We start from the raw sequence: 22,149 nt of genomic DNA, 5'->3' as shown, positions 1-22,149 counted from the left end.
ACAGGAAGTTGTCAGTTACGCACGCATCCCTCTGTTTGATGACTCAACAAGTTTTAGGTGGAGAAGCTGCTGCTGTGTGTTGGCATATTAGAATTAGTTGGCAGGCCAGGTTCTTTACGCTCGCATACTCTACAAGTAAATGTGGGAATGACCGTTGCGTGTAATCCTGCAAGGCCTGCAGCGCTGCGTCTGCAGTCTGCGTGCGGGACGTCTGTCTGCATGCGGGACGTCTGTCTGCGTGACCTCCTGAACTTGTAGTGCTTGCCTCTTCAGGGTCTAGGGTGTATCCAAACTGCATATATTTTTTAACACAACTACTTTTAGTCTTGATTGATACTATAGATTCATAACACATTGTTTAGAACTACACATTTTAAACTGTAGTTATATTGGTAGATGACTATACGTTTGTAATGAATTTGTTATAACTGTATTTCTTTTATATATAATGTCATGTTTTATCAATGGAGTGTCCCAAATGTTAGAATTTGTGTGTACTCATCCCAAATCTAGCCATAAAGGAAATAAACAACAGAAAATATTTAATTTTACATCAGTATTATTAAATGATGTGACTATAAAGTGGTATATTGTCACTTCTGCTTAAGGTTTGGTTGTTGTTATTTCAAATCAGCATTCATTTACTGGACTTGTAGCTAAACTTAACACCTTAACCAACATGTTAACCTGTGAATCTCACAGATTGGCCTGAAGTGCTTAAACCGTGAGTGTTTCCCCTATCACTGCTCACCACAGCCACACTCCTGCTCATCAGATTCAAACCGGGAACAAACAATAACCACCTATCTAAAGCGACAGCCGCATGACCTGCACAGCCTATGCAGCAAAAACATGAAATCGACTCCTTCTGCTGTTGAGTGACGTGCCATCTAGTGGACAACAGCTGTAACGTTACTATTTTTTATTGACCAATGGAGGCGTGAGCTTGCATGTGTACACGCAAATTGCCTTATTACCGCAAACAAATGTGCGTTTTGTTAATTTAATTAATTGTGGTGACAGTCTGACAAAAGAAACATAAAAACCCGGAATGAACTATGTTTTGTGAACTGAAACAGACGTGCGAGCGGACGAACGGCCCTCGTGTGTGTATCAGGTGGTCCAGGAGCAGGACTGAAGCCATCCTCACTGCTGGAAGTCAACCTTGGAAATGATAGGACCTTTTCACAGCATTGCAGCACTGTATACGACTCCAGATTACATAAGATTAAATCCTGACGCTTCTTGAGTGTCATCTATGTTTTACCCACATTTTCTCCAAGCTAGTTAATGATTTCCTGTGAGTATATTCAGGACCAATATGTTTTTAAGGATGCATACAGTAAATGTTTAGCTGTCAAGATCATCAAGCTACATATTGCTATTATCTGAATTCATGAACACCTGCTTAATAAAACCTGTGGAATATAATAAACCGAATGAATAAATTAGAATGAAGGGAGCCGAACACAGTCTGGGTAGAACTGAACCTTGATAAGCGATACTGATAATGGCTAATTTCACCAGCCAAGGAGCTGACTGCAAATATTCTGATTATAAAATGAATGGAAAAGCTCTAATAGTCCCACTGTGCGTGGCCAGTATATATGAAATATGCAGACTTGGCCTCCATAGTTGTAATATAGGCTACACACAACAACAGCGAAATGTGTATTATATGAGATACCCACATTTCGACTTGGTGCTAATACAGCAAGTACAATTAACAACGATTTCTAAAGTCTTTTAAACATTTCGGCAGCAGATGGTGCTGTTGGTCAAGAAACTAAAAATCATGGACACGAGGTAGCCTACGGGGGGAAACTAGTGGATCAATGGTTCAAAACAATTTTTATGAAAGTAAAAATAGAAGATGCCTTAAATATTCGGGGATCTGAATCAGTGGGGAAAACATTGACGTGGTAAAATATTCACTTTGAATAATAGGGAAAATGTGAAATTCTGAAGAAATACTGTGAGAAAATGACATGAAACCATAAAAATAAAGGTCGTTATTTTAATAATTACAACAAGAAAATGTGCTGGATATAGTAATTCCGTTCCCATTTGTTATTTTTCAGGAGAGTTTGAAGGTTTAAGAAGAATCGGCTCTTGAGTGACACCTGGTGTTAGATTCTAGAAACACAGCCTACTACGGGGCAGACACACCACTGATTATAGTTGTCCCAACAACTTTTGTGCTCTTGACAGTTGCCTATTGCTTATACTGGCCATTAAATAAGCTCATTAGTCTGGTGATCATTACTAAAAAATGCAAGTTTAAGAAGGAATTAATATATAATTGTTTATCGAAACAGCTTACTATAGGTTATATATGTATAATGAAATAGTAAGTCATGATAAGGGGGACGCCCTGTGCCTTATTAGTTTCTATTACTAAGGGTGAAGCTCTTGTAATGAAGCTACATGATGTGGAGGTGGAGAATGCCCTCCCTCTGTGTTCTTTAAGGCTCCCTGGTGAGGCGATGTGTGTGTACGCATGCTGGTTCCCCTCTTCCTGCTCAATGTGCCTCCTCCCCACTCCCCCTCTCCTTCCCTCTGCCACTCCCTCTCTCCCTCCCTCCCTCCCTCTCTCTCCTGCAGCTGGGCTCTCTGCTTCCTCAGCCTTTCCCCCCTAGCAGAGTCACTGGGAAAGAGGAAATGTGTCTGTTTATGCATTTTTGAGAGGGCAGAGAGTGAGTGTGGGCGAGAGAGAGGGCGAGTGAGCAACAGGAGAGACAGAGAGAGGAGAGAGAGAGAGAGAGAGAGAGAGAGAGAGAGAGAGAGAGAGAGAGAGAGAGAGAGCATGGAATGTTGTGATGTCACCAGCTAAGTCATACACAAAGGCAAGACGGACTGCTCCACTCATTCCTCTCAGTAAAGCCTGCTGTAGACCGTCCGCACCCGACTGTGAGTACAACTGTAATCTTTCTTCCACCATTCTTCTCTCCCTCCCTGACTCCTGCTTCCACTCTCACCCACCAGCCTCATTGGCTCGGCACAGATTAGCTGTAGTTGAGTGAGGGTGCCGGTCGAGAGAGCCCTCAGCCCCCCCCCCCCTCCCCTTTGTCTCCCTCCTCCCTAACGCTCCTCTTCTACCCATCATAAACTGTTCGGAGGCGCCGCATTCGTCTCTCTGCTGTAAACGCACGCTTCGTACTTTGGGAACGCCGCCGTAGTTGAGTTACAGCCACACAGAGACAGGGCTAAAATAGAACCCCACTGCCTTGTGGGAGTTTGTAAAGGGGTGGGTGGGTGGATATGTGGTGGTGGTGGTGGTGGTGAGGAGGGGGGAGGTGGAATCTCCTCCCATTAAAGTGAACAGTGCTGAGCAGCAGTGTGTTTGACTAGTGATGGCACCCAGGAGCTGAGAACTGGCTTAAAGACGGAAGAGAAGGTTTGGGCACAGAGAAGGCAGCCCAGGAAGGACAAAAAGAACGGCAGAGAGGTAGGTAGTGAAAGAAAGAGTGAGAAAAAAGGGGAAAAGAGAAAGAAAGACAAACAAAGAAGAGAAAGGAGTAAGAAGTAGAGATCTGTAAGATGATACATTTTGACACAAAAATACTAAGTGATAGAGCAAGCAAGCAAAACTGGCTACGAGAGAGAGAGAGAGAGAGAGAGAGAGAGAGAGGGAGGGAAAGAGAGAGTGAGATTGTTTCCAGATGTTGTAACCTGTCATTTTTTCCCGAACGTCTGTCCAGTGTCTGGCTGTAGATCAGTGATGAGAGTATGTGCGTGGTGAGCGGGTGAGAGGCCGGGCAGCCCCTGGTCATCCCACCCCCCTTCTAAAGGAGCGAAACCCCCCCCAACCCCCGCCCCCCACACGCCCCCGCAGAGAGGAGCACCCCGATACCATCACGGAGAGCCATGCTGCAGCAGATCCTGAAGGATATGTACATCGAGCCAGAGGTGCTGGGCGCCCTGAACGAGGAACAGAAGAGGACTCTCTTCCTGAAGATGCGCCAGGAACAGGTCCGACGTTGGGAGGAGCACGAGGAGAAGTTGGAGAAGGAGCAGTCCTGTAAGCCCAAAGCTAAGACAGGTAGAGCTCTCCCACCCGACACCTCCGACTCACACCTGCACTCCCAACCTCACAACCTCGACTCCATCCTCCTAACATCTGTCTCCTCTCCGCACCGGAACGGCCCACAGCTGCCAACGGCTACTCCAGAATAGCAACAAAGTGACTCGTTGTACGGTAGTGACTTGTGCCTACCATACTCTCTAAGGCCTCGGAGTGTAATCGTGCACTTTAGCAACAGTCTCTAAACACATGGGAGAGTTTTTTGGCAAAAACACTCCCTGTGCAAAACTCGAACACACCTTCTCGCTCCAATCAAACACACCTCCCACACATTCAAGTGACACTCAGCACGCACAATGACCTTAAGCATACATGTCTGAGCTTGTATCTTTAAACTGCCAGGGCTAAATATGGTAATGACTCAGTCAGGGTTGAACTGCTCAGATGATCGTGTGGGTACCTGTGGTAGGAACATCCTGTGTTACAGTGATGAGTGCTACAAAAACACCCACAAAAACAGTTCAGCACTGACAACATAACAGACAGTAGTTGATAAACACAGAGCAAACACCTTTATAACGAAAGAGCATGTTGAGAAGAGTTCTGGATGAAAATGCGAGAGAAGAAACAAGACTGGATGTTTACAGTTGCATTCTGAAAGTGATACTGAATGTTTAGGGTTGTATTCTGAAAGTGACACAGAACATTTAGGGTTGTAGTCTGAAAGTGTCAGTGCTGATATTAATGAGATTTCCTTAGCAGCCAGTTCTTTCTGCTGAAGACAACAGCCTTCAAGTCATGGCATGCAGGCAGCGTGCTACGCTGTAACACAGCGCTCACTCAAAGACTCAAACTACCTTTGCCCCAGATGTGACCTCCTTGTGGAAGCCAGCTGTCCCGAATGAGAGAGGGAAAGGGGTGAGGTGGGGTTAACACTTCAGGCTGTCTGAGCGTGAGACTCGGTGCTAGAGATACACTGCAGAGCAGCGAGGAGTACGGGTTAGCACACATTAGTCCACTTGGCTCCAGACGCACGGGCACACGTCGCCTTAAACTGCTCTGACATTCAGGCGGCTCAGAATCTGACCCGTCAGCATTTTTTTATGACAGTCGTGGGTGGCTTCGTGGACGGAAAAAAAAAAGTACAATAATTGGGTCGGTGGAATCGCAGGCCGCAGGCCCGTCTTAGCGGACCGGGCGGGAGTTGAGGCGGAGAGCTCTGCAAGCTGCAGGTCACACGGGGGCCGGACAGCCGCTCATTTGCCTTGACGGGTTCGTCAGTTCAGGAGGAAGCCGCTTCCTGGCCGGGCCCATAACAAAGCAGTTATTATCGAGTCTCTTTTCGGGACTCGCTGGAGAACAGAGAGGCTTCTATTGCCTTGAGACATCCTCAGCTGTTCCTCAGCTGCTCAGTGATCTCCCTACACCACACTCGTACAATATGGTGGCTCTAAATCCCAGCACAGTTTAGGCCATTCGAGTGGATTCTACACAGCCTCCTCTCTGTTACAGAGATAAGTCACACGAAGGCAATATTAAAACTATAAAACATGCAGAATATTTAAACTGCTACGTTGTTCTGTCTTATTGGCTGAGAGGTTAGAATCAAACCAAACTGGTTTGAGGTGGTACTGGGCTACACGTCCATACTGGGTTTGTTTAACGAGCAAGAGGGCGAATTGCTTGCAGGCTGTTCCATGCTGCCCAGCGGCCATAAGAGTCACTCCAGCAGGAGGTGTCCAGGAAGTGCGTGTACTCAAAACAATTGAGGGGGGAAAAAGAAGGAAAGAAAGAAAGAAAGAAAATCTGCATGCTTGTAGAAGTTAATCTCGATCACTGTGTTTATGATTGGATAGACACAACAAGAAAGTGACCTTTATATCTAACTGTAGTCACAAGAAATCACTGAGAAATAGATTCTTTTTAGCACAAAAACTTTGGGATTAGCCGAAATGTCCAGAACCAGTCATGTCTGAATATTTATTTGTCCATTTGTCAGAAATCCAGGCTACAATAACCAGCTAAAAGAACTTCCTCTTTTAATAATATTAATTAGAAGGTGATGCATTTTTAACGTTGGGTTTTCCAGTCCAATTATGTCCAATTTTGCTTTATCATAAAAACGTTTGCTTATCATATTGTTTCTGCTTTTGCTTCAGTAGAGTTTACGCAACACGTAATGTGTTCTGGTAAATTATCGGCTAATCTGATCGAGGGATCATTTTCAGGAAATGAGGCTTCACAGCTGTGCGCCAAACATGTATTGTGTGAACATCTATCCGTCTGAGCTCGAGTCGTTTGCATTTAGCTTATATCCTGCATCCAATTGATCTGCAGACCATCCGATAAGTGAACTCAACGTGTTTTCGTATAAAGACCACAGCTCAACAGCTGATAATCACAGGGTCGATGACATAATACATATATATTATATATTTCCACATATATATTCACAAAAAGTTAGGAATATTTGCTGTTTGGGTGAAATTTATGTAAAATGTAAAAAGTTCACGTTACAGTGATATTATATCATGAAATATGGGCATTTAATCAGAAGCATGCAATGGTGATTTCCTTATCTCAAAATGTATTGAAACGAAAGCCAACAGTAGCGGGTATAATCCCAACAAAACAATGTCAATGTCTCAATAACTTGTCATGTACTCTCGAGCAATTACAGTTTGATAACAACGTCTCATGCTGTTCACAAATGGACTTAATGTCTGCTGTGGCTCTCTTCTTTGAGGTTGGCCCTCCGGTCGTGGAGGTTCTGGGGTGAAGAGTTACGAACGTCTACTTGGGGACTCATTTGATCCTACAGGTTTTCTATAGGATTCATATCTGGAGGAAGTGCAGACCGCTCCGTTTGAGATACCCCAGTCTCCAGCAGCCGTTCCCTAATGATGCGACCAGGAACTGGAGCATTGTCCTCCATGAAGAGGAAATGCCTGTGTTGTTTATGCAGAGGCAACAAAACTGGATTAATGATGTTATTCAAATAGTATGGGCTGTACTGTTCTATTCACAAAGTGTAGGGCAGTTCTGACTAGACACACCTGCCCACACCAACATCACCACCACTACCAAAGGCTCGTCTGGGGACAACAGTGGCTGGTGCGTACTGCGTAGTGCTCTCCTTGACGTCTCCGACATAATTGGCGACCATAATTTCTGCTCAGCGTGAATCGACTTCCATCAGTGAACAGCACTGAGGTTCACTGGTCCTTTGTCCAGTGTAAACGTTTCCTGGCCCATGCAAGATGATGACACCTGTGCCTGGTGGTGTGGTCAGGTATCCATCCAGGTCGTCTAACACGTAGACCACTCTGATGTAAACAGGTTTGAATGGTCTGAGTTGACACTTTGGTGCCTCTCGCCTCCCTTAAATGTTCCTGGAGTTGTGTGGCATTCATCACCCAATTCCACAGGACACTGTTCACAATGAAGCGGTCACCAGTGCGGGATGTGGTCAAAGGACGTCCACCTCTATGCCTTTCTGGGACTCTTCCAGTCTCTCTGTAACTCTGTTGCAAGCCGTGAAACTCTATGATAAGTGGCCACTTCAGTCTGAGAACATCCTGTTAGAAGCCTCGTAATGGTGAGGTGATGTTGATCGGTTGTTAGGTGTCTTTGGTCTCATGGTGTCAACATGTGAACAGCATGATGCTCTGTTGAAATACCATTTCTAATTGAACCAGAATATGTATTGATTGATTCATGAATCAAACACCTGTTGTGAATTTTGCTGTTAAGCTCCTTGTTAGAGAACAGCAAGGTGTGCAAAAAGTACTGAAACATTGAACAGTTGGACATGTGCATTCAAAAATGTAGAGACACTTAAAGTTCACCTGTAAAGGTTAGAATGCACTTAAGGGTCATCCGAAATTTCACCCAAAAGCCAAATATCCCTAACTTGATGTGTGTGTGTGTGTGTGTGTGTGTGTGTGTGTGTGTGTGTGTGTGTGTGTGTGTGTGTGTGTGTGTGTGTGTGTGTGTGTGTGTGTGTGTGTGTGTGTGTGTGTTGTGTTTGTACAGCTTCCCTAATTGGACGAATGACTTCCATTTCCAAAAGCTGACATTAGTTTTACTTCATGTTCCTGTCAGCCTCAGATATTTAGTTATGATTTTTGCCATGAGATATATGGTTTGTTCTCCATTGAAATTCAGTCAAGCAATCAGTGAAACAGCTGAAATCTGAAGACGCGTCATTCTTCAGCATTTAATACGTGGTTAATAATAGTGCCTGAAACCTTCCTTTCTTGGGCCTTGAAGAAACATTTTAACCTCAGGAGATCTGGAGATGCTACCCTCAGTAACTATACCCCTCGTCATTTTAATGCCAGTCATTACCTCTGTAGGGAGCGTGAATATGCCATCGTTTGGTTTCAGGCATATATGACGAGGCTGTCATCTCCTAGCCTCCCAGGTTGCCCGAGTCAGCCCGCCAGGCTGGAATGTTGTCTCTTCGCCACAAGGCGTGCTGGAAGAACCAGTTCATTTCGACAGTCTTCAGTCTTCCCTCTACGGCTACCGAGCCTCTCCTTTTATGTAGATGTCACATTTCCTGAAACTGAACCTCCATTTATTTGTGTCAGATCGTTGAACTGTAGAAAATACTTTTACACCCTATGTTTTGTCTACAGTATATGGCGTGGACTCCCTTTTCATAGGCTTTGTTGACCACAGCAAAATGGATTTTTGCCGTTATTGTACTATAACTAAAATAGGGTTTAAAGCATAACAGCCCTGATGCATCTTGGGCCTTCATCCCCCCCCCATCCGCCTCTGACTCTATGTAGCCCCCAACAAAAGCGTGAGCTGGCAGCTGGGGAGGGACGGAGATGTGCAGGTGCTCGTCATCGGGGAGGTGGAGGAGTTCAAGACCTCCAAGATCTTTTGCTCGGGGTTCGGCGGGAGAAAAGCTGCTGACCATCTTAACCATTCCTGGTATAGACTCATTATGCCCCTTCTGTTCACCAGAGTCAGTACATCTGATGGAGTAAATACTGAATAAAACATCTACATCTCAGTCTTAATTAACACAAAAATGTTTATTCTCTTTGATTAAATATTGTGATACATTTGCTTCATTCATTCATACATCCGTTAAACCATACTAAATCAGTAGGTAAACTGAGCTCACACAGCTCTAATGAGAGATTGTTCTAAAACAATTAGTAAAATAATGAAATTGTCCCTACCATGATGATTGCTTCTTTTATTAAATGTGTTGCGCCCTGTGGCCTAACATGTTTTGCAGTGAGCAGGTCTCCAGTTTGAAGAGTAACCTTGCAAACCGAACACCTACAGAGCAATCAGGGAGGGAGAACCTCCCCCCTAAAGCATCACCAGGAGTACAGCTTAATTTGAAGGTGAGTGAGTGAGAGAGAGAGAGAGAGAGAGAGAGAGAGAGAGAGAGAGAGAGAGAGCGCAAAACATGCTGACTCCCTGAGCACCGTGCAGGCTCGGGGCCTTGAAGGCTCTCCCAGTGTCCCGCCGTCGGATCGAGGCGTACGGGGTAAAGCTAGATTAACGAGATCGGGGCCGCACACCTAGTGCACGAGCTGTGCGTTGGCGTGTCAGAAGTGGGCCCTGGTGGTAAGTTCATGGTCGTTTCTGCATTCGGGATTTATAAACAATGTGACGGCTTCCTTTGCGTGGTCCGCCGCTCCACTTCCTCACGCCCTACCTTGTTCCAGTATGAGGATTTCCTATCATAAAGTGCAGGGAAGACAATATCGCCTGCCCTGTTAGCACAGCCAGTACTGTGTTCATGTACAGTGCCTATTTATAATGAATTAAACAGATTACACATATTTCTTCTGGTGTCAGAACAGAAGCAAGCCGTATCTGGCAATCAAAGTCCAGTTCTTTTAGAGTTTGCAATTTTCTAATTTGATTTCTAAAAAATCCGAGCTTTTCTGTTGTTCCCAATGGCACCGATGGTGTAAACTACGAGGTACCATGTTTGTTAGTGTGGGAGTTAAGGAACATTTCCTTCATTCAGGGCTGATCTCAGGTCAGCCAATCACGTTTGTGCTGTGTTAGAGGCCTCAGAAGGGACGAAGACGTGAAGATCACCAGCATTTCCACGTGACGTCGTCGTTCTTTAAAGATACACATCAGGCAGCAGCGTTTTGACCCACCAGTGCACACACTGAAGACGAGAGGTGCATGTAGGGAATCTGGAAGTTGCCACCATCGGATTTAATAGAACAAACATGGATGCACGTCCATGTAAACAGTGGAATTAAAACTCAGTTCATTTTCTGTGAGCTCTTGAGGAACTAGAAGAATCTGTTGTAAAGATGTTTTATAGGCAGTAAGGTTGATATATAAAAGAAATTTACTATTATTGTACCTTTAACCATAATATGAAACATTTAAACATTTGTATAAAAGGCGTATTAAACAAATATGACTGTACTCTGTCAGTCCTCTATCAGTACTGGATTCTGACTCTGTGATTGCAAACAAGCGATCAATGTACTGAGCTACTCCTGTAATGTATTTTAGATTTCCCAAAATCTTGTGCATTGGTGCTCTTAATTGGAGGTGTGTGTGTGTGTGTGTGTCCACATGCGTGTGTGTGTGTGTGTGTGTTGCGTGTGATCATGCACAGATGCTCATGCATTTGGTGTTGGCAAGCAATATGTGCTTGTATGTATGTGCAAGTGTGTGTTTGTGCGTCTGTCTGTCTGTGCGCTTGTGCGTGGGTTTGGAACGCGTTGGTGTGTGTGTAGGTGACCTTGCTCTTGTGGTCATTAATCTGGGAGGGCGCCGGGGGGGGGGGGGGGGGGTTAGTGTGGTGGACGTTCTCCACAGGGAGAGACGTCGCTCAACAGCCCAAATAAATCACAACGTCTCTCCTCTCCGTCTTCTCTCCATTCCTCTCCCTCTCCATTATTTCTCATTATTTTCATTATTTCTTCATAATTCTCGTGACGAGCCACCCACCTTTGGTCTTATTCCACTTTTCTTTACAGCTCTCTCGCTCTCTCTCTCTTTTCATGCGTTGGTGTCGGCGCGTGTCTGCGTGTGTTCGTGCACGCTCGCGTGTGTGTGTGCATTTCTTCGGCCGGGTCGTGGTGTAGGACCGAGCGCCTGATGGGGGTCCGGGTTGGCACGTATTTCCGTTCTGTGGCGAGCGTTTACAGCCATCACTGAGCTGCAATCAATCTGTGTGACCATGCTGATGTGTGTGTGTGTGTGTGTGTGTGTGTGTGTGTGTGTGTGCGCGCGCGCGCCCGTGTGCATGCCTGTGCATGTGCCCGCACCTACAGATTAGCGTGAATGAAAGAACATTTTAAATGTTCTCTCCAGGACATGTTCCTGATTTGGGTAAGGGGTGTGTGTGTGTGGGGGGGGGGGGGCGTTTGTCACCCCCTTCTCTTTCACGCTACACTAATGCGAGGGGTAGGATTCTCACGAGGGTTGCCATGGCAACACCGTGCGCAGCGAGCGCTGGCCGGGGTGGACGTAGGCTGGCCGGTTTGGTCACACCGTGATCCCAGCACAGACATCTGCACCAGCAGCTGCGCCAATCCATGATGGCTCCCAGTACCGGAGAACCACGGCAGACACGCACACTCAGCTGGTCACATCCTGCCTCCTACGCTCCCTTTGGGTTTTTTCTTCTTTCCAGTTGTACACTTGGTTTTGCATATTAATGTGTGGGAGTCAACTGGATAACAGGTTTCATGTAATTAAGGAATAACAGGGTGATACTCTGTGTGATCAGAGGCCTTGTTTTTCCACAGGAGAACAGTGAAGAAGTGAGGACACAGCCCCCTCCACAGGTAGGTTTTGGTATTGCAAGATGATTTTTTTTCTTCAGTAAAGTTCCATGTTTGATTTCACTGAAGTTTGTCTGCTCTGTCCGTAGGTATCAGTGTGTGAACAAAAACCAGCCTCACCTGTAGAAAGCGTAAGTGTGTTACAGTGCCCTAAGAGTAACTAACATCACTAATGTCATTAACCCAGTTGTTGAAATTCATCCATTCTATTTTCGCTATTGGTGTACTAAAACATTTCATACATTGTTGTACTAAAGTCCACTCCGTTTATCTGTAAACGTGTGGTACTTTCAACTACTTTCATGGTTTATTTTATATATTTATATAAAGTATTAAGTAACAAATCTGGAAAAAAAGATTGCTGGTACTGCACTGTGTTGTGCCAACTGTGAGGTCTGTGGACAGCAGAAAGTGTTGTGTGGCTCTGAGCTGTCTTTACCTCACAGAGACACGTCTGCACGTCCACGGCCAGAGACAGGCTAATAATGGACAGTTTATGTGAAGTGTTTTCTTGTGCATGTCCCCCCATACATATATAAGAGGACAGAGGAAGCAGGATCAATGGCAGGCTCACACACACCCTCACACACACACACACACACACACACACACACACACACACACACACACACACACACAGTGACACACTCACTCACTCACACCCTCACACACTTTTCCTACTGGAAATCCCCAGGACGCGATTGCTCATAATCACCGACCCCTTATTCATTATCAGCATTTGAAACATTGGCATGGCTTTCACTCTCTCTTTCTCTCTCTCTCTCTCTCTCTCTCTCTCTCTCTCTCTCTCTCTCTCTCTCTCTCTCTCTCTCTCTCTCCCCTCTCTCACTCTCTGTCATTGTTATTTTCTTTTTCTCTCATCCTCTCTTTCTCTCTTCTTCCTTCCAACTCTCTCCCCATCCCTCTCTCTCCTTCACTCTCTCTCTACCTCTCTTGCTCCCTCATTCTCTCTACCTCACTCCCTCTTGCTTTTTCTCCCTCTCTCCCTCTCCCTCTCTCTGTCCCCCCACCCCAGCGCTGGGCTCTCAGGGGTGAGGTTCCAGGGCTGTGTGCGGTGTGGTGGCGTGCGTGTCATTATGGAGGAATGGTCTGTACAGAATGCGTGTGCTCTCCACTGGCTCCTGTCTCTGATGGCCGTGTGGTCTGGGTGAGGGACTCGAAGCAGCAGCTGTCCTCTGGCACTTCCCCTCAGATCTCTCCAGAACCCCCCCAAACACCCCCCCACCCGGCCCGGCACCGCCCCCCAGCCCCGCCACTAACACCTGTCTCTGCCTTTCCTCCTGCATCGCCATCTCAACAGCTGAGAAATGCCCCCCCCCCCCTCCCCCCCCAACGATCTTCCTAAACAGGGCGTGTGAATGTGTGAGTGTGTGTGCATGCGTGCCTGCACCAGTACGCGCGCGCGCGTGTGTGTGTCTGCGTCACGCCGTTCCGTTGCAGGGCACGTTTTAGCGGTGTGCTGGTCACGTGAGCGCGGCCAGCCCCAGGGCGGGAGAGAGGCTGAGCACTACAGTGGGAGCAGGACACTGATAGAGAGATGCCCCCAGCGTGGGGCTAATGCAGGGGCCAGCGTGCAGAAAAGGAGGCGCGCCCGCTCCGCCGGAGGAGACGAGAGGGGGGCGGAGCCACGGCCCCCCCACGCTCCCCTGGAGCAGATGGTTGATAAAGTTGATCGGGGAATTAAAGTGTCAGAGACGGAGGACGCGTCACGCGCAGATGGATGGGATTGTGGGATGGTCTCCGGAGGCTAGGGCAGGGGCAGCTTCTCTCGCTCCACGCTGCTCAGTGCCACACACACACACACACACACCCACACACACATATGCATGCACCACCACTACCCTGATAGGGCTCTGGCCAGAGCTCTTTCTTGTGCCCCGCGGTGCCATTAAAACCGTGTTTGTGCGTCGTCTCCACAGCAGGCCCACACGCTCCACGCTGGTTGCACAGGAAGTGTGCAACATTTTGCTGTTTTTGTGCCGTTTTTTAACTTTAAAATGATGCGGCGAGACCACTTTCAGGCGGCCCTCAGGGGGATGGAATGAAAAGCAGAGACAGGGAGGATGAGGGTGTTGGGGGGGAGAAAGGGGGAGGGGCTAGGGCCATTTCCTGTGATTGATGATCGGGAAGGCAGTGGATCGCAGAAGGATAATTGACCCTTATCACCACACTCCTACCAGTAGTATTCAAATCTGGACCTCAAATCCCAATCTGGTTTTGGATTTTGTAATACCTTGGAGATTATTCAATTATGTCTGTAACCAATAAAACCACACCTGACTCTTGAGACCTGGAGCAGGACCTTGAGGACTGTCGTGTGAACTGTAAACTCAACCCAAGCCCGACCCAATCTGACTACGTCCCTGTTTTCTAATCCCTGCGCTCCACCATAGTCCAGCCCTTCCCGTGTTATGCTGGTGTTCTTTCAAGCTGCACTGATTACAGGCCCGTCATTCCACCTGCAGGTCCGAGAAGCGGAGGAGGAAGCCGCTGGCTCGGGTGACGCCACGAAAGACTCCGCCCCTTCGTCCTTCGTCAGCCACCGGCCGCACCAACGGGTCTTTCCCAAGATAACCAGCGTCCTGCAGAGTCTTGCACCCCGGGACGTGCAGGACAAGGCCAACCCGCTGTCAGTCACAACCAGACTCCACCCCAACCAGCCTCCTGAACCCAACACTGCCAAAGGTAAGACGCTAATGGTTAAGCTCTGACTGCCCGTGTGTGTGTGTGTGTGTGTGTGTGTGTGTGTGTGTGTGTGTGTGCGTGCATGCCTGTGTGTGTGAATAATGCAATTTGTTTCCTTTTTGTTGACTTGACTCTGTATCTGTCTTTGCGTTGATTATCTTAGTGAGACGGACGTGTGTTTTTGCTTGTTTTCTTGCCCTAACAGCGTGTTTTAACTGCCGTCTCTGTGAGGGCCTCACCCAGTGTCATATATACTGAGAGGTTGATCTTTTTCACCATATGCTGAACAGGCCTGGACTGCTGGAATCTTTATGACCTGACAGACCTTGGCCAGGACACACTTGTGAAAGCTTATTCCTGTCTCTGAACGTCCAGTGCTTTATAGGTCATGGACTAACACTGGGGGAACTCTGTCTCTTGGACTTTTTGACTTATCATTAAAGACGTCTTCTACGATGCATGTTAGGTAGCACAGCCTTGGGTTATTTTATGTATTTTAGTATTATTTTTGTGTCATGCTCTATACTGCCAATCAGCGCTCAGCTACGAGTTGTATATTACGCCAGACACCACACACTGCCATTGACTGTAGAAGCAGGGCTGGACTAGCACCATCTAGTGTGTGTTATTAGGTACTGCATGCAAATAACTTTATCAAAGCCCCCTAGTGGACACATGAATACACTGCAGCTGCTAAAGACTCATTCATTTACCTGCCAGGTGAAGTAAGCAAACAATCTGTGCATGTTTGAAGATTGTGTTTTATTTTCCTGTTCAGACAATTCTCATTTGTGGAAACATTAGAGAATAACTGCTCTGTGTGTGTGTGTGTGTGTGTGTGTGTGTGTGTGTGTGTGTGTGTGTGTGTGTGTGTGTGTGTGCGTGCGTGTGTGTGTGTGTGAAGGCTGATCACCTTTCATCGTGTAACTTTCTGCCAGTACCTTTCTGATTTAGCCCTGTCACACACTGCTCTTCTGATTTGTATTTTAGAGGATAAGAGGGATTTGCTGTAGGGGTGTGTGTGTGTGTGTGTGTGTGTGTGTGTGTGTCTGTGTGTCTGTGTGTGTGTGAGAGGGTTGGTTCCTGTGGGTGCACATATGCGTGCGAGAGTAACAGCCTCCCGCAGCTGCTGGTTCCGTCTATGCGTGCATGCATGCGTATGTGTAAGTGTGTGCGCGTTGGCGCGTTGGTGTGTGTGTGTGTGTGTGTGTGTGTGTGTGTGTGTGTGTGTGTGTGCGCGCGCGTCGGACTGTGTGCGTGTCGCGTCTCCTCTCTTCACCTTCAGAGGGAAGGACACACATTCCTGCGCTGCTTCCCGACTCTGGCCCTGGGCGACGCTCGGCCCGAGCTGATAAGTGACAGGGCCCCCAGCCTCACCCCCCCCCCCCCCCCACCTCCACTCCCCCTCCCCCTCCCCCGCCCCCTCTGGCAGCCGTGACCCCCCCGCGGCCTGGATCAGCGCACAGACGTGCCGCTCCGGAATTCTGCCCTCTGCCCCACTTGCGCCCACCACACCACCCCCCCCCCCCCCCCCCCCGTTCCCTCAGAGGTGGGGGCATTTAAAGAGATAGCGCCTCTTTTTTTATTTTGCTGCTGAGGATGTTGGTGCAGTTCTCCTCTCATCCGCGTGGGTCTGTGTGTGTGTGTGTGTGTGTGTGTGTGTGTGTGTGTGTGAGAGAGAGAGTGCGTACGCATTTTTGGAGGGGAAATAGAAACGTCCCACTTATAGCCGGCACACAAAGTGATTGTTGACAGGGGCATGGAGGGAAGGATAGAGAGAGAGACAGAGAGAGGAGGAGGAGAGGAGAGAAGGAGAGAGGGATCGGAGGAGAGGGAGAGGGGAGAGTTGGTGTTTGGTGCTCATGATCAGGTGTTTCCAGGCTTTGCCACAACTGACTGCACGGTTGGCGAGGGTGCGGGTGGGGGTGCGGGTGGGGGTGTGGGTGGAGCTGGAGGAGGGGGTCTCAGGCTCAGGTTCCACAGCTCTTCACGGATCAGGGTGTGTGTGTGTGTGTGTGTGTGTGTGTGTGTGTGTAGGGGAGGAAGCAGGCGGTTATGGGAGAGTGCTGAAAGTCGTGCAGGGGCGAGTGGCAGCACGGAGAGGTGCCGGGCTTTACACTGGTGTCAGCTAACAAGAGGGAGTGGTGCGCGGGACGCTAACATGTACCAACACACACACACACACACACACACACACACACACACACACACACACACACACGCATATGGGATGTGTTTGTAGGGCACAGCACAGGCTATTAGTGGGGCGTGGAGAACGTGGTGGATCAAACAGCTTTGGACTATGAGTGTGACCATGCCTGTGTGAGTGTGTGTGTGTGTGTGCGTGTGTGCGTGCGTACGTGTGAGAGTGCTGTGCGTGCATGTGTGCCCGCCTAGGTCGCTGGAGCCTGTCCAGGGTTTCCGTGGCGACCACACAACACAGTGAGACAATCAGAGGCAGGCCCACGCAGTGCGGCGAAAGGACATTAGCACAGGAACCACAGGTCAGGGGCCGGGGGTGGGGGGGCGGGGTCAGAGAGAGAGAGAGAGAGAGAGAGAGAGAGAGAGGGAGAGAGAGAGGGAGAGAGAGGGAGAGAGAGAGAGAGAGAGAGAGAGAGGGAGAGGAAGACAGCCGCCCTGGTGGTGTTATGTGGGGAGGCGGTTGGGGCCTGTCCCCGGCGTGGCTGACGGGTCCCTGCAGGGAAACAGCTCCTGGCTTCGTGGCTGGCCGCACCACCTCGTGACTCACAGCAGGGAATATTGGGACACTCCGCTCATCGGAAACAGCAGGGTGTGTGTGTGTGTGTGTGAGTGTGTGTGTGTGTGTGAGCGCCAGAGACACTGTGTGTTGGTGAGACAGAGTTTGTGTGGAAAGGCAAAAAAATAATAAAAATAAGCGTGTCGGAGTTTGTGCGTGAAAGCGAGAAGGGGTAAGTGTGTGTGTGTGCACGCGCGCACGCGCAAGAGAGAGAGAGAGAGCGCGGGCTCACACATCTGTGTCCCCCGGGGACGGGGCTAAAAATACGCAGTTCCTCAAGCCTTCTGGTGTCTGAGCAGCGTCTGTCTGCTCTCCACCGCCATCCCTGCGGCCCTCCTTTCCACATCTCCCATCCCTCCATCCCCCAATTACACACACACACACACACACACACACACACACACACACACACTATACCCAGCTGCGTCCCTGCTCCACTTCCTTCGCCGACGACCTCCGGTCTGGCAGTCTGCAGCCCAGGAAGAAAGAGCCAGGGACAGAGAGGAGAAAAAGGGAGGTGTGTGGAGAGGAGGGGGAGCGCCGTGGAGGGAGGAGACGCGGGGAGGGAGAGGGCTCGGAGGAGACGCGGGGAGAGAGAGGGTTCGGAGGAAACGTGGGGAGAGAGAGGGCTCGGAGGAGACGCGGGGAGGGAGAGGGTTCGGAGGAGACGCGGGGAGAGAGAGGGTTCGGAGGAGACGTGGGGAGAGAGAGGGCTCGGAGGAGACGTGGGGAGGGAGAGGGTTCGGAGGAGACGTGGGGAGGGAGAGGGTTCGGAGGAGACGCGGGGAGAGAGAGGGTTCGGAGGAGACGTGGGGAGAGAGAGGGCTCGGAGGAGACGCGGGGAGAGAGAGGGCTCGGAGGAGACGCGGGGAGAGAGAGGGTTTGGAGGAGACGCGGGGAGAGAGAGGGCTCGGAGGAGACGCGGGGAGAGAGAGGGTTTGGAGGAGACGCGGGGAGAGAGAGGGTTCGGAGGAGACGCGGGGAGAGAGAGGGTTCGGAGGAGACGTGGGGAGGGAGAGGGTTCGGAGGAGACGCGGGGAGAGAGAGGGTTCGGAGGAGACGTGGGGAGAGAGAGGGCTCGGAGGAGACGCGGGGAGAGAGAGGGCTCGGAGGAGACGCGGGGAGAGAGAGGGTTTGGAGGAGACGCGGGGAGAGAGAGGGTTTGGAGGAGACGCGGGGAGAGAGAGGGTTCGGAGGAGACGTGGGGAGAGAGAGGGTTCGGAGGAGACGCGGGGAGAGAGAGGGTTTGGAGGAGACGCGGGGAGAGAGAGGGTTCGGAGGAGACGCGGGGAGAGAGAGGGTTCGGAGGAGACGTGGGGAGGGAGAGGGTTTGGAGGAGACGCGGGGAGAGAGAGGGTTCGGAGGAGACGCGGGGAGAGAGAGGGCTCGGAGGAGACGCAGGGAGGAGCAGGGGCCAGGGGAAATGTTGGGAGCGCCGACTCACAGCCTGCTTTCCTGATCCAGTATGAGACGCGTCATAATGTCATCAGTTAAAATGTCCCACTTTTGCGAGGATCTCGCCAATATCAAATATACATCATATTACAGCTGTGCTCACCCAGTCCTTCTTTTTGTTTTCTCTCTCTCTCTCTCTCTCTCTCTCTCTCTCTCTCTCTCTCTCTCTCTATTTTCTCGTCTCCCCACCACCCAGGGAGAGATTTTCGCGTGACGGCCGCGTCCAAACGGGCCCTGTCTGTGGAGGAGGAGTCCGCGGTGGGCGGGAACAGCTGCTCGGGGCGGGGCCGTGTGGCTGAGCTGATGAAGACCTTCAGCGTGACGTGTGACTCCGCCCCCTCACAGACTCCTCCCAGGACCAACAAACCACCAGTGCCCATCAAGCCCAGTCACCTGCAGCTCCGCCCCTCCCCTAAGCTCAGGTAATGACGCAGCAGGCCCGTCCTGCGGTGCAGCCGGGACCCAGCGGACCCTCGCCGACCCCCATGTCTCTCCCAGGCGCTGTGGTAATGGAGCGACTTTAGGGCGGGGTTGTTGTTGTTGTTTTACTGTGGTGACACAAATGCATCAGTCTGATTCTGTTGTTTTTTTACAGACTTTTTTTCTACCTTTCTCTATATTCACAGGGACCTTGTTGACTTTATTATATAACAGTTACTTTTTTTTTTTTCTTTTTTTTACCATTATAAGTTTTTTTTTTATCTGAACTTCCACACTCCTGTTGCGGGGCTCTGTTGTCTCCCTGGTAGGGCTCACAATCCCTCTGCATGGGCTGCTAAATGCATTTCACATTTTTAAAACGAAACAGCCTTCAGGACTAATGAGATGATACGTTTTGATGGGTTATTTAAGAGAAGGAAACAGGAAACATACATTTTGAGTCTAAAAGCATGTTACGGTCCAAAATGTATTTATCCCGAGCAAATTAAAGAAAATAGAAAACAACGTTTTTAGATAAAACTTCCCGTTATGGCCATTTTGTTTACATTAGCTTTGTGTTTTATCCAAGTTTATCCATTTTCCTTCCGTACTGCTACAGCTGTAGACCTTCACACACACACACACACACACACACACACACCAGGATCTAAGGGCCGCTGATGCCATATGTAAGCAGTAGTGGAAGTAGAGAAGCTGCACCACCCTTCAGGTTAGAGACTACTGACTCCGTGATGGAAGGTCATACTGGCATGTCACCTCTGACCCCTTCAAGCAACTTTATGGGAAGTGAAGTGTTGGGGACGCTTCGGTCATCTTCGGTCATCGAGCGTGACGTCAGGAGGCTGGGTAGGTGGTGCCTCCGTATGACAGGGACGGTACTGCCCAGCACTTCAGGTGCGGACGCCAGTCCTTCATCGTGCTCCTACTCTGAGGCGCTGGAGGTCACATGGGGGTCACGCTGGGGTCACTGTGGCCATTGCAGCCGAGACCCCTCCTCTGTCACCCAGGGTGACCGTGCCACTAATCACCCAGACTAGACACCTCAGTCTGCACTCACTTTCCCAGAAGGCCTCCCACCGGGGACCTGCCGTTCATCAGTTAACGGTTCCCATCCAGGGCCGGCGCGGCCAGCGTGAGGTTAAGAGCCCTGAAAGTCAGACACTGTGGCTACTTCACAGGCACAAGGCTGCAGATTCAAATTCTTGCACCCACTCATTGCTACCTTGTGTGTGTGATGACATCAAGATAATATGACAAGCCCCCAGTTTTGGGTCAAGGTTTAGAGAATGCCTCAGTGCTGAAGACCATTTATAGATGGCTTTTCCTCAACCTCTGCAAAAGGGTTCTTCCTGACACCAATAACAATTCCTCTGTGGCTCTACCTGAAGCTTTTTTAAGACGGCAAGGGCAGGATTCTTCCGTGTTTACTTTCGTACTGTTCTTTGCAATCCTGTCTGACTACACAAAGTGAACTTCTACTTAAGGGAGCACAGTCCCTCCTCTTCCAGCTTTCCTAATCGAATGATTGGCCCAGTCAGATGTCAGTCACCTTTGATGCTGGGTTTATTCAGTGTTCTGTTGGAGTATAACCTTTGGTGGCACTTTATGTTCTCCTGTGTTACTCCGCTGAGAGAGATGACGTATATGGTGTCTCTGTATAGGTTGATGACTTGAGTGTGAGATGAAGTTGTGTGTGGAACGGTCACAGTCCGGCAATAAAATCACTTGAATCCTCTTTGGTTCTGTGTTTTTTGTCATACGTGATAAGATCTGAAGAGTGTATGAAGGTGTATTTTTTAGTGTTTTTTTTTCCATGCCTCTAGGGTGTATGGGAGATGGAGTCTTCTCATCCTTCCTCCATAACCGTGTTAATGGAAATCTTCTATCGGGTTTCTGGTCCCTGCCGCTCAGTGTCTGACACACCATCGCTCTGTACTGTCTGATAAAAGCATAAACATGGTTTTATTTTATAAATAACCCCCATGGTTCGTCCTCCTAGCTGGTCCTGTTGTGTTCTGACGGGCCACAGCACCACACCTGTTAGCAGCAAAGACGTCACAGACGAGTGTGTGCGCACAACTTTTCCTAACCTCAGCTGAAAGGTCTATACATGCATTGCTGGATGGTTTTATGGTGTGTTGGTTTATCTAATGTTTGGCGTAATAAACGTAATTGGAGTTGGCCGGAGCATCAGCTGTTCTGTCTCTTGTTCAAGGTGATGCTTGTTTATCTGTGTGTTCATCCGTGGTTAGTCGTGTGTGTGTGTGTGTGTGTGTGTGTGTTGTAACCGATTCTTGCATTCTTACTACAAATTTGCTGGCAAGATGCACTTGTGTTGTACTGCACGAGATTCAGTCCAAACTAATGTGTGACAACTCCCCGTCATCAATTCCATCCTTCAGGGTGTCGTCTCAACACACACACACACACACACACACACACACACACACACACACCGAGTCACACATGTGCGCTCGAATGGGAGTTGGATCCCAATCCTGTGCCTGGGAGTGCAACAATGGCAGCGGCTCTTCTCTGACGCACAGAGACGTTGGCGAGCCGTTTCCAGGAGAGTGCGGGAGGCCCTTGGCAGCCTCCCTTACCCCCCCCTCCCCTTCTTCCTCCTCCTCCTCCTCCTCCTCCTCCACCCCTCCGCCTGGCCACCGCCGACGGGGCCCTCCGATGAGAGATAAAAAGGGGCCGTTGTTGTTGCCGGCGCACAGGGAGACGGACGCCTCTGTGTTCCTCTGCCTGCCTCTATCTTCCGACGCCCACAGACGGGGAGGGGGGGGGAGGGAGAGGAAGAACTGCACGGCGTTCTGGGGCGTTCCCCCCTCCTTCTTTTCCCTGGAGAGGGGAGAGAGGGAGAGAGAGAAGTGCGGGTCTGGGCCATGTGATAGGGGAAGTATGGCGGCCCAGCTCAGCCCCCGGGCACAGGGAGCAGGCCTGCTGCGTCTCTCCTGCATGAT

General features: G+C 49.4%; 1 protein-coding gene across 3 annotated transcripts; it reads left to right on the top strand.

Moving 5' to 3' along the window:
- Nucleotides 1-2,580: 2,580 nt before the first annotated feature.
- On the top strand, nucleotides 2,581-20,915 carry LOC143482261 (uncharacterized). 3 transcript variants are annotated; one of them, XM_076980582.1, is made up of 9 exons: nucleotides 2,581-2,910; nucleotides 3,352-3,448; nucleotides 3,702-4,042; nucleotides 8,824-8,971; nucleotides 9,285-9,396; nucleotides 11,785-11,823; nucleotides 11,910-11,951; nucleotides 14,307-14,526; nucleotides 18,936-20,915. In XM_076980582.1, the coding sequence occupies exons 3-9, from the start codon at nucleotides 3,868-3,870 to the stop codon at nucleotides 19,163-19,165; spliced, it is 966 nt and encodes a 321-aa protein (XP_076836697.1). In that variant the 5' UTR covers nucleotides 2,581-2,910; nucleotides 3,352-3,448; nucleotides 3,702-3,867; the 3' UTR covers nucleotides 19,166-20,915. The 3 variants fall into 3 exon arrangements, with proteins under 3 accessions (XP_076836697.1, XP_076836698.1, XP_076836696.1); XM_076980583.1 differs by lacking the exon at nucleotides 3,352-3,448 and having other exon boundaries at nucleotides 3,836-4,042; XM_076980581.1 differs by lacking the exon at nucleotides 3,352-3,448.
- The last annotated feature ends 1,234 nt before the right edge of the window (nucleotides 20,916-22,149 follow it).

The sequence above is a fragment of the Brachyhypopomus gauderio genome, chromosome 18 (assembly GCF_052324685.1).
Source record: "Brachyhypopomus gauderio isolate BG-103 chromosome 18, BGAUD_0.2, whole genome shotgun sequence".
Taxonomy (NCBI): domain Eukaryota; kingdom Metazoa; phylum Chordata; class Actinopteri; order Gymnotiformes; family Hypopomidae; genus Brachyhypopomus; species Brachyhypopomus gauderio.
The sequence above is the reverse complement of the archived record's forward strand: the minus strand, read 5'-3'. Positions and strand labels throughout refer to the sequence as shown.